The sequence below is a fragment of the Carassius carassius genome, chromosome 30, assembly GCF_963082965.1.
Source record: "Carassius carassius chromosome 30, fCarCar2.1, whole genome shotgun sequence".
Lineage (NCBI taxonomy): Eukaryota > Metazoa > Chordata > Actinopteri > Cypriniformes > Cyprinidae > Carassius > Carassius carassius.
This window is the reverse complement of record NC_081784.1, coordinates 11409772-11422502: the sequence shown is the minus strand read 5'-3', so window position 1 is coordinate 11422502 and position 12731 is coordinate 11409772. Positions and strand designations below refer to the sequence as shown.

General features: G+C 35.9%; 1 protein-coding gene across 1 annotated transcript; it reads left to right on the top strand.

Annotated features, from left to right (window-relative positions):
• The first annotated feature begins 6413 nt into the window (after window positions 1-6413).
• Window positions 6414-11953, top strand: LOC132110620 (peptidyl-prolyl cis-trans isomerase A-like). The gene is made up of 6 exons (XM_059517361.1): window positions 6414-6712; window positions 6995-7025; window positions 7510-7598; window positions 7759-7855; window positions 11272-11347; window positions 11441-11953. Exons 1-6 carry the CDS (start codon window positions 6572-6574, stop codon window positions 11574-11576), a joined length of 570 nt encoding a protein of 189 aa, XP_059373344.1. The 5' UTR covers window positions 6414-6571; the 3' UTR covers window positions 11577-11953.
• Window positions 11954-12731: the final 778 nt, after the last annotated feature.

Here is a 12731-nt window from a genome sequence, read left to right as displayed (position 1 = left end):
TATATATATATATATATATATTTCTTCCTGTACTGGCCTCTGTGTGTCCGTAATCTCTTGAAGGTTTGTTCTTCCAAACTCTACCACCACTTCCTAAGAGGCTTCCCAAGTCCTCGTCTGCTGGATGTCCACACTGTTTGTCAGTCCATCTCCCTCGAAAAAGCACAAGAGAATGCGTCAGATTGCACCTGGAAGCCTGTTAAAGAGACAACAAAAGGGAAAAAAGCTCATCTCGTAATCACCAGAATGATCTAACCCTCCCATCCCAGAGACTAACGATGGGAGTTTTGCGAAAGTTCTCCAAACACTCCCAAACTCTCACGCCACAGGACACGAGAAGGTGTTCTGTTCTAGTACACCACCACGCAGCTTTGCACCTCATTTTGTAATGTGATTTCATATGTCCAGCACCTTCAGACATATGCATCATGTTCTAAACAAATGCTAGGGGCCATCACGGCATGCATTCTTTTCCTTCTCGAGACAGAATTGCAAACATTTCAGCACTCTACCCATGATATTGTGCAACAGACTGTTCCTCCTCCTGCAACGATCTGTGGATTCTCCACACCAGCGGTCACAGAGCAAGAAGAAAGCAATTCACGTTTCAAAAGGAAGTCAGTCTTGTGTCATCGGTCTTCTCTGTGAGTTCTCTTCATGCGTGAGGCCCTTGATGTTCGTACCCCTCTTCTGACAAACTGCACACAATGTGGAAACATTCATCGTTCCCATTCGCCCCTTATTTTAGTGATACGGTTTTCTTTTCTTTTTTTCAACCATTTCTTCTGTTTTGTTTTAATTCAGCCTTTTATTCATGAATTTTCATGTTTAAGTTTTATTTTATAATGCACATTATATTGTTCATATAATGGTAAGTATTTGTTTTTTTTTTCATGTTGTTACAATTGTACAAAAATCTGTACATTTATCATATGATGTCCATGGATTACCAAAGTTATGCACCCTGATTTGAGAAGGTGGCCCAAATCTATTTTGACAAGCCCTTAAGTTGTTCCCTGTAGAATTTGATCACGTGTAATGTCTCACTTTTAGCATTTTGTTTACATGTAAAATCATAGTAATTACAGAGCAAACAATGAAGAAAGTGTTTTAGAATATGTTCTCTATTTATAGATTTTTCCTTTTTAATTCAGTTATATAATTAAGCTATATATTATCTCAATACCCATCAGTGCATTCAATTCTTACAGAAAGTGTACATTTCAGTAAAAATGTAGTAAAACTTTTATATCAGCAGCTCATTGAAGGCTAACAACGTCCATGTGTACAAGATGGATTTTCTCAAAGAAAAAATGCATTTTCTGGATTTTATTTTTTAAGCCAAATCGAATAATTGTCCATATTTATATTTGTAACAACATTTCCATGATACTGATGTTACTTAAAGACTGTTGAAGGCTGACGTCACCGTTTGAAACATGTTTCCATTTTAAGTTATTTGTTTTATTTTTTTGACTTGCAATAATAGTTTTTAGTTTGCTTTTGTTTTTCTTCTGTTCTTCTTGGTGTAGAATTATGTACAAAAATGTTTGTTGTTGACAATTTAAATACTAAGAACTCCAACAGGAAAATGTGGTTTCAAGTTCTATAGCGTTTGTCTGTAGGTCACTTGTATATCCTTTTTCAAAGATGCACTGCCGCATTTTCGTTCCCACTTTTAGACACAAATAGGCATAAACTGAACTTAAAGACTCCTAAAGATGTTGTCTGTGAGCTGTCACATGCTATTGATGTACAGTCATTGAAGAGACACAATGGATGCTGAGGCAGGAACAGAAAGGTTTAAATGAAATAGATGGTGTGTTCATTACCCAGCCACAGGGTGAGGGTTCAGTGCGGGTCGAAGGAAAAAGGGTGAAGGGACACATTAGGGATGCATGTACATATGTAAATGATAAATAGAGACACGTTAACAGAAATGTATTCATTTTCCCCAGGGGAATGTGCATTGTGTATTTAGAATTTGTAAAGCTTGCATCCTCTCATCAGAATCTAAATTGGGTAACATGAATCTGTGTTTGTTAGCGTCTGTGGAACCTCTAAGCATTTGTTCACTTTTGTAAAATATTCATCCCACATGACTGAGGAATTTGGGGAGAGGATAAAAAGACACATTTGTTTTACATTCGTGTAATATTTAGCTTATGTGTATTGCTCCATTTCTTGTGTACTTAATAAGGTGCTACAGAAGATAATGAAGAAAATCCTGGGGAAATAATTTGAACAATAGGGACACGGGGCCAGGAGCGGTTCCAAAAGATTGTAACCAAAATCCAGAGTTTGTACAATTTTGATATCATGATCAGGAAAATTAAAAACATATATGAGGTACAATCTGAGGTGATTGGCACCAAACCTTGCAGTTGTCTTTTGCTTGTACATTCTGTTGTACAATCATTTCATATTCTAAACCGGTCAGAGAGAGAGAAAAAAAAAAAACGACAACAAAAAACTAATTGTGATTTTTAGTCTTGCAAAACTGTATGTAGTTAGATGCTGTGACATCCTAATATTTATCTAATAAATATGTATTCAGATGAAACAACCTTGTGCTTCTGATGTTTCAATTGGTGAGCATGCATAGTTGTGAGAATCTGTTGTGAAAACTGCAGGCTTTACAGGTTTCTGCAAGAAAACAACCACAAAGAATAAAGCAGAAATGGTTTGTAACCACTGGGAGGCAGATGTTCCCTTATGGGTAATATATAAATAAATAAATATATATATATACATACACATATATAAATGTATATGTGTATATATGTATATGTATGTATATATATATGTATATGTATGTATATATATGTGTATACGTATATATACACGTATACGTATATATATATATATATATACATATATATGTATGTATACATAAATATATACACATATATATATATATACATATATATATACGTATATATATATATATACATATATATACGTATATATATACATATACATATATATACGTATATATATATACATATACATATATATACATATATACATATATATATATATATATATATATATATATATAGCTTTAAATAGGATTTTTATCCTATCAAAATTTTTGATGCACTGAAATTTCATAATTCTTGTTACTAATTTCAATATCACAAAAAATAACTGAAAACAAGCTTACTGAAGAAAAGTAAACCATCTCAAAATTACAATAGAAAAAAGATACATAAAACACTGAATAAGAAAAATTATATTGAATAAAGTAAATGTACAAATAGATTGAATAGTCTTTACTGTATGAATTCAATATACATCAATTCGGATTTATTTTTACAAAAGTGATTCGTTCAAGGACAGAGTGATTTTCTTTCTGATGTTTGATTTCATTATTGACACAAAGGGCAACAGCAGCTATATTAGGGTGTTTTAGAAAAATAGTTCACCTAAAAATGAAAATTCTGTTGTTGTTCTAAACTTGTATGAGTTTCCTTCTGCTTTTGAATACAAAAGAATGTGTTTAACCAAACAGTTGCTGGGCCCTCATAGTGTGAAAAAATTTCCATAGTATGAAAAAAATACACTTTTGGTGTCAATGGGGACCAGACACTTTCTGATCACAAACATTATTCAGAATGTCTTCTTTTATGTTGAGGAGAACAAAGAAATGAATACAGGTTTAGAACTTGAGGGTTAGTAAAAGATGACAGTATTTTCATTTTGAGGTGAACTATCCCTTTAAGATCTCATCATATTTTATATGACTATGCAACTGATGGCCAGTCAATCAAGTCCACAGCCAATCACGGCCCGCCTCCTCGTTTGGGCCCAGGGGGGCAGGGTTTCATATTTTTTTGAAGCACCCCTGGGCGCCGCCATTGGCTAGCGCAGTGGTTCCCAAACTTTTCCATTCCACGACCCACCTAGACAAGTGTAATATATTTCACGACCCACCAAAATATTAAAAAAAAAAAAAAAACAACGAGTGAAATTACTTTAAACCTAATCTTACTTAAAATTTTTATGACAGAAATTAAGTATTTAAGAAAAATAACCATTTTATTTTAGAGTACAACTGAAAATTTCACTACAAATTTACAAGTTTTAATTTTTGTTTACTGGCGTTAAAATATGTAGTGTCCATAAAAACGTGAAGCAGGCTCACTCCAGTGAAGTGTGATCTGCGCTGCTGTGTTTTGTTGCATTCATGATCCTTCCGTGTGTGTCGGCGAGAACGGAGCACAATCCAACACTTTTTTAGAAAAGCATAAGAAGCAAAGCAGAACTATCTAAAACAGTTTGGAGATTAAAATAATTGTGAAATAGGTAAAAAAAGACCGATTGAACCTTTTAATGACATTGCTCTGAGACCTTCAAAACACGCAACGCACACGGACTTAATTGCAATTTGAAAATCACACTAAGGATATTGCAGTTCATTATTAATGTTGGTGGGCTATATCGTTGTGATGAGTGGGTTCCCAGTTCCCGCCTCCTTCTTCCTGTGATTGTGAAGATTTTAATGTTTTACACTGGTGCCGAAGCCAGGGAGGAAGGAGGGGCGCGCTGCCGAAGATCCTTCGCCGCTGGGGTGAATCCGCAGTGCCATCGAGCAGGGCGAAGGAGTCTGCCGCCGAGGGTGCTCGATGTGGTGGGCTGGAGTGAGTTGCCGGGGGGGGGGGGGGCGAACTCACTCCAGCCCACCGCCTCGATGACTCCTTCGTGGAAAGAGGTGGGAACCGGCGGACAATCAAACAAAGTTTTAATAACCAAATAAACACAAAACAGCGCGACAGCCCCTCTCGGATGACTGCCGTGCACAAATAAAAAACAAACACAAAATAAAACCCAGGCCTGGTCCTCTCTCGTCCTTCACTGTCATCGCTCCTCTTTTGTATCTTTCCGATCTCCTCCGTGGTTCTTGAGACCGGTGAGTGTTGCTCATTTCCCAATCACTCCACCGGCCTAGCTCTGTTCCCATGGCACTAGGCCCCGCCCCACTCGTCACATTCGTGCAGCCCTAGACTGAACTGTGTTAGTGTCTGTGTGTCATTGAAACGCAAAATTAGCTGCAGCCAAGTGACTTTGTGCGACCCACCTTGTTCCATTCCGTGACCCACGAGTGGGTCGCGACCCACAGTTTGAAAACCCCTGGGCTAGCGGACCCCCACCTGCTGTTAGCATTCCATTGACTCCCATTCATTTTTGCGTCACTTTGACAGCGAATAACTTTACATCTGAGGCGTTTAAAGACTCCATTTGTCCATTAATTATTTCTAAAGAACCACGAAATTGTATAAAATGCTCCACCTTGTATCTTACGTTATGTCCCCGTAGAAGCAGTTTTTGTAAAAAATAGTCTAACGATTGCGTCATAACCTGCGACTCTCTGTCGCACAGTAGAGAAATTACCGTATGGACAGGAGGAGAAGCTCGCAGGCAATCTTTTACTGTCTATGAGGCAATCGGGGGGACATGGAGGCATAAAATCAAGGGAGATAAGTTATCAAAATACTTACCAAAATCTGCTCCTGTTCACGTTCGCCTTCTCTGCAAGATTCGGTGGGTGATTCAGATTTCTCTTGGCACAGCGATTAGAAGACTTACAATTGTCGGACAGGTTGCTCACGTGACATCTACGTCATCAAGCTCAGTTTGAGTCTGCGTAGTACGCCCGACCCCCAGGAAGTGCATGCTTCTAATTGACTTCACTTGTCTCCGTTGAATTCACTGGGGTCGCTGTGTCCAGTTCTTTTACTGTCTATGGTTGAATCCAATGGTGTCGCTGTGTCCATTTCTTTTACTGTCTATGTTCGGGCCACGGCTTCAGCCTGCCTATTGTTAATGCGGCTCTGGTTTTCCACAAAAATAAAACAATCACATTTAGTTTTATATACTATTTAGTTGACTGCTGGGAATGCGATAGTATAGAAAATGGAGTTTCAGTATAATGTTCTTATCTATTATTATCAGCCAATCACGGCTGATAATACATTACATTTTTTACATTTTCATTATTTTTTTAAACCTTTTTCTATGGGATTTAAATCCCATATTTTTCTCTCCTCTTGTAAACGAAACCTGAACACGAACAGATTAATCTCCTTCAAAAAGATATGTCAGAAATTGAAATGTTATAATATTGTGCTGTTTCGAAATTTAGCCAGAGTTTTTTAAGACAGGAAAGCAGTGAAAGGGAGATTAAGTAACTAGACTGAACGATCGATACAGTGTATGCAAATCAATGAGAACATACATAAATCATATGGCAATAACGTGGATATTTTACTTTTTAGATTTGAATATTGATGTCCACGAGAAGCTTAAAAGGTAATTGAACTGAACTGAATAAGCAATCATCAATTTGAATTATTATCATTATTATTTCGACCCACCAGACCAATGGTGTCGCTGTTGATTTTAACTTGACTCACTTATGGTGCTATGATGGCTCTTCTCTCGACCATAGAAGAACATGTCACGCGCTGTGTGAGCTGTGTGAGCTGTGTACGATAGCGTACGCTAGTTATAACCTTGATCGCTGATTTTCATATGTTTTCGTTGATGAGTTTTCAACCCTACAGCAAGAATGTTACAGATGAAAAATCGCTTGAAATATTGCTCTGTCGCAGTGGCTGCGAACAGACTGGTTTCAGGACCGCTGAAGAACCCGGTTGTCTTTCTGGAGATTGCAGCTGACGGCGAGTTCATCGGAAGAATCATTGTTGAGGCAAGTCATGAGTTATTTAAGCTGAATGCCACAGTGTTTTGTAATGCAATTTAAATGCATTAATCAGAGACTGTCACGATGAAAAAGCGAGGAAAATAAACCGTTGTTCTTTTTCATGCAGTTTTAATAAATAGTGATATTTATTATTATTGACGATTATTGTAATATAATAATACTTTATTAGCAACAACAACAACAATAATAATACATTTGTATAATAATAACAATAATTATACTTATGAATATTAATTATTCAAAAGATTTCACTTATTTTATTTGCAGCTTTATGCTGACGTCGTACCCAAAACAGCGGGTAAGTAATCTATAGGTTTCATAAAAATAATTTTTAAAAAATCATGTATAATATAAATATAATGGTAACACTTTACAATACGGCTCCATTAGTTAATGTTAGTTAATATATTAACTAAAATGAACGAACCATGGAGAGTACATTTATTGCAGTATTTATTCATCTTTGATAATGTTAGTTAATGAAAATACAGTCGTTCATTGTTAGTTCATGTTAACGCTGTAGAAGTATTGATAAAAGTATTGTTCATTCTTAGTTAATGTTAACAAAGTAGTTAACTAATGAGCCTTATTGTAAAGTTTTACCAATACAATAATATTTATTTCCATTACAAACATATTAAAATGTACAATAAAGATATACAATGTACAATGGATTGTATACTATATAATACACAGTGTTATGTGCAATACATGATTTTTTTAAAATCTAAGTAAATTTCATAGTTTTATACAGTTCGGTTTTCATGGTTCTTGTCTTTCAGCAAATTTCCGGGCCCTTTGTACCGGAGAGCATGGCTTTGGATATAAAGGCTCAGCATTCTACAGGATCATCCCTCAGTTCATGTGTCAGGTAAACTATTAGTGCTACTGTTAACTTCTGCCCTTTAGCATTACCATGTCTATTTATTTATTACATCAAATGTCATATTATCTCTTCAGTGTTTATTTATTGGTTATGAATTATATGTTTTGGTCCTTAGGTCATCTAATGATTTATGTTTTGCTGACAGGGTGGAGATTTCACTCATCATAATGGCACTGGTGGAAAATCTATTTATGGAAAGAAATTCAATGATGAGAATTTCAAGCTGAAACACAATGGGCCAGGTGATGTCACTCATGTTACTGTACCATACTTACCATGAACTGGCACAAAAATACATAGTTAACCCATTCGCATTCCTGTAAAATTTGCCTAAAACATCTAAAGATCATTCCCATCCATCTGTTTTTTTTTATATAATAAGCAGACATATTAAGCATATTACAAGAGTCACAATTTTTTTTTAAAGAATCTGTAAAAGGATGTAAACATGGCAAAATGTCTTAGCAATAACAGAGCTGATGGTTCTGTAGTCACGTTGGTAGCTGGCGACATAATTATTCCAAATATATATAAAAAAAAAAACAATGGAAACTTTGTCAGTGGAGGACAATCAATTTCTGTGGAAATCCATACCTTTCTGCGTGTGACTACACATGGTATCTACTCAGTTCCTCTGGGATCTGATTCAGCTCAATTTCATCATCACAAGCCTGTGAAAACTCAATTTACATTCATTTGTATAGCACTTTTCATAATACAAATATTTGCTAAGCAGCTTCACAGAAAATTAGTTTCTACATTATATTTAGTAGTAGCTTATCAGTGGTGACTGCGTCAAGGTGATGTCCTTATGGCAGAAATGTACAGTAAAAATCATGCAGTTAGTTAATGACGTATTCAAACAAACAATGAACACTATTAACAGCAATGATTATATGTTGCAATCAAACTTATAGCAAAATCTGGTAATTTTGTATGTTGGTTCAGGGTTGTCATCATCTGAGGTCCTCTGAGGGGTTGGCATCATCTCTACTCAGGTGTTCGGTCATCTCAGGTCTTTGTAAGGGTTGGATTCATACTGAAGCATGTGTAATTTCTAGCTTGCTCGGGATGCCCATCCCGTGGCAGAAACAGAGGGAAATACAGAAAATTAGCTTAGCTGCTGTTCAAACCAAGCAAAAAAATTATAATTTGTCCAAACCAAGCAAAGAATGAAAATGTGCATTTGATCAGATATTACTGGAATACAACATTATGATATAAATGATGTGAATGCTTGGCTAAAGAGATGTCTTTAATCTGGATTTAAACTGAGGAAGTGTGTCTGAAGCCCGAACATTATCAGAAAGAAAATAGAACATTGCTGTCCTAGTTACTACCAAAAGTCCAGAATTTTGTGACTTTACGGAGCGTGATGGATTGTAGCATGATAGAAGACAAGTTCAGGAGCTAAACCATTTAGGGTCTTATAAGTAAGTAGTAATATTTTGTAACCGATATGGAACTTAATAGATAGCCATTGTAGAGATTTTAATCTAGAGATTTTAATTTGATCATATTTTCTTGATCTGGTAAAAACTCTGGCATATTTCATAGTTTGGCCATTTTTTTCTAAGATGGAAGAATGTTGTATTTGTAACATGTGAAATATTATTATTAAAATACAAGTTGCTGCCTAATATAACACCCAATTTATTTTACTGTAGAGGAAGTAACAGTACATCTGTATAAATGCAAATTGTAATCTAAGAGATTCTGTGTACTGTTTTTTGGTCCAGTAAGTAATATCTCTGTCTTATCTGAATTTAACAGGAGAAAATTATTGGTCATCCAATCTATTACATTTTATTTTAACACTCTGTTAGCTTAGATAATTTAGAAGTTTCATCTGGTCTTGTTGAAATATTTAGTTGAGTATCATCTGCATAACAATGGAAACTAATCCCGTATTTTCTAATAATATTACCAAGGGGCAACATTTATATTTAAAATAGCAGAGGGCTTGAGACAGAACCTTGCGTCACTCCCTACTTTACTCGCTTAAATTAAGATGATTCCCCGTTTAAATAAACAAGTGATAATGGTCGGACAGGTGGGATCTAAATCATCTTAAAGCCTTCTCTTGGATACCTGTATAGTTTTGTAATTGATCAATGAGTATTTCATGATATATAGCAGGGGTAGTGAACTCCGGTCCTGGAGAGCCCCACCTCTGTAGAGTTCAGCTCCAACCCTAATTAAAACTCACCTGCCTGTAGCTTCCTAGTAACCATTCCAACCTTGATTCACTTGTTCAGTTGTGTTTGATTAGGGTTGAAGCAAAACTCTGCAGAGCTGCGGCTCTCCAGGGCCAACATTCGCCACCTCTGATCTGTAGTGTCGGACGCAGCACTAAGATCAAGTACAAATAGTAATGAAATTGAGATGCAGCCTTGGTCTGACCCAAGAAGCAAGTCATTTGTAATTTTAACAAGTGCAGTTTCTGTGATATGATGGGGCCTGAACCCTGACTGAAAATCTTTATAGATATCTTTATTTATTTATTTTGCAGGAAGGAGCACGGTTCTTTTTCTGAAGTTTTAGACATAAACAGAATATTTGAAATGGGTCTGTTATTTGCCAGTTCATTTGGATCTAGGTGTGGTTTCTTAAAAACTGCCACCTTGAAGGGTTTGGCACACCACCTACTGTAGAGATAATGAGTTAATAATATTTGTTTCTTCTGCTACAGGTAACAACATTTTCAGTAATTTAGTGGGTACAGGATCAAATAAATATGTTGTTGGTTTAGATGCAGTGATAAGTTTATTTAGCTCTTTAGTCTTAAGTGTAAATTTTTTGAAATTGAGAATTATACATCATCTGAAAGCTGAATAAAGCTTTCCACTGATGTATGGTTTATAAGGATCTGACAATATTTGGCCAAGATACAACTATTTGAATATCTGTAATCTGAGGGTGCAAAAAAATCTAAATACTGAGGAAAATTGCCTTTGAATTTGTCCAAATTAATTCCTAGCAATGCTTCTACTAATCAAAAATTAAGTTTTGATATATTTACAGTAGGAAATTGACAAAATATCTTCATGGAACATGATCTTTACTTAATATCCTAATGATTTTTGGCATAAAAGAAAAAAAATCTAATTTTGACCCACAATGTTTTTTTTTTTGGCTATTGCTAAAATATACCCCAGTGCCTTAAGACGTTGCGATGAATGAAGCTGAATTACAAGACCACTTTTTTTTGTGCAAAAACTGCATGTTTACAGCCACAAGGTGGTAGTAAGGCTCCCTCAGTAGCAGAAACTGCTTTTGTAATCTTCAAACAAATGACCTACTTTTCAAGCAAGTCAGAGCCAGCCTATCCTAGTGCATTTTTGGTGCCAGGGGGATCCTAGACCAGCAAACCCTCTTTATAGATTAATATGGGCAAATAGTGTTGGGTTGTGTAATATATGACTGGATGAAATTGTAGTAGAGAGCCGTAACTTACCCAACCCAGATGTTGTCTTTCATCCAGTACCCCCTGCTTCTTTTCAAACTTTTGTTTTTTGCTTTTTGTTTTGTTATTGTGGAACTGTTGATTGTTAGATTTTCCCTGAATAACTATATCGTTAAATTATTAAAAGTGCCAAATTTGTCTATAAAAACTCAGGAGGTGGTCTGATTTTCTCTCTGTCTCTTTCTCCTAAAGGTGTTCTGTCTATGGCAAACTCTGGGCCAAACACAAATGGATCCCAGTTTTTCATCTGCACTGCAAAAACAGAATGGTACGATGGTGGAAAGGTTATTGGTTTAATTATTTCCCATCCCAAGTGTTAGAATTTTTTTTATGGGATTGATGTTCCTGCATTCTCTTTCAGGCTTGATGGCAAACACGTTGTTTTTGGGCAGGTCAAAGAGGGAATGCAGACGGTCTCATTAATGGAGTCCTGTGGCCTACATGGTGGAGGAACTGTAAAGAAGATCATCATCACTGACTGTGGAGAACTCCAGTAACAAAGAATGTGTATTCATTTCAATGTGATCAAACGTTCTCACAACAAAAATGCTTATTCATGTAAAGTAAATTATATAGTTTTTTTTTTTACATTTATGTTACCTAAGTACCTATTGCCATTTTAATGTGTCTGTCTGTGGATCCATTAAGGTGTTTTATGCTTACTAGGTAAGCAAATGATTCAGTATTTATGGTGATTACTTACCCCTACACAACAAATCTTGCTTATTGGTCAAATGCCATGGGCCATAAGGAAATTTATACTGTTAAAAGACTTCTTTTTTTTTTTTTTTTTTTTTAATTAGAATAAAAGCTAAACAGAGATTGTTTACTTTCTAAGAACCATGCCAAAGAAACCCCAGGAGGTTTTTTTTTTTTAAATAAATAAATAACACATGAAACTGCTTTTGACATATGGAATTTCTTCTAGGATATTTGCATCCTGTGCCCCTTTTTTTTTTTATGACTCAAGGCTGTTTTCCAGATGAGGGCTGGCTACAACTGCAGCAGTATATCTAGTTGCTTGGCATGCTTTTTAAATCTTCCTGAGAATGATCCCATCCTTTTTTAGTCTATCCAGTGACCAGATTTCCTGTCCACCTAAAGCAGGATATGACATCCTGTTTGGCTATAAAGATTCTCCACCTCCAAACGTTAAACTTTCAGCAAGAATCGTCTGAACATGTTCATACAATAGTTGTGTAGACAGTTGGGAATACGTGTTTGTCAAATGTATTCCATTATAACTGTAGCCAGCTGACTTACACATACTATAAAATGAAAATGAGCAGTCCGTTTTAGACGGTGTGTAGGTGTAGCTTATCACAGTAATGCCTTATGAAAGTAAATTATGAACCTTTGTGGAAAACAGTGCTCTTTCCTAAATGAAACCATATGGTGTCTGAACTCACAACTGGTTTGTTTGACTTCTCAGATTGCAATGTTGCTATAGAGACTTTCTCATTCCCATTCTGGTTAAGTCTGCATTGTTGCAACAAACTTGATATCATTTGGGCCTCCACCCTCTAGTGAAGTTTAAGAGATTTGGAATGTGTAGACCAATTACTTAAAGCTGGCTTCAAGAGAAAAGCCAGAGTCATTGCCAAGTCCTAATGTTCACGTACAGTTCTCATGTGTTTACAATCATTACAAGT

What these genes read in the sequence shown, in the direction of transcription:
- LOC132110620 (XM_059517361.1), top strand. Translation starts at nt 6,572, where the DNA reads ATGTTACAGATGAAAAATCGCTTGAAATATTGCTCTGTCGCAGTGGCT. An exon ending in TCGGAAGAATCATTGTTGAG is followed by an intron (nt 6,713 to 6,994) that starts GCAAGTCATGAG and finishes TTTTATTTGCAG; the next exon opens with CTTTATGCTGACGTCGTACC. An exon ending in TCCCTCAGTTCATGTGTCAG is followed by an intron (nt 7,599 to 7,758) that starts GTAAACTATTAG and finishes TTTTGCTGACAG; the next exon opens with GGTGGAGATTTCACTCATCA.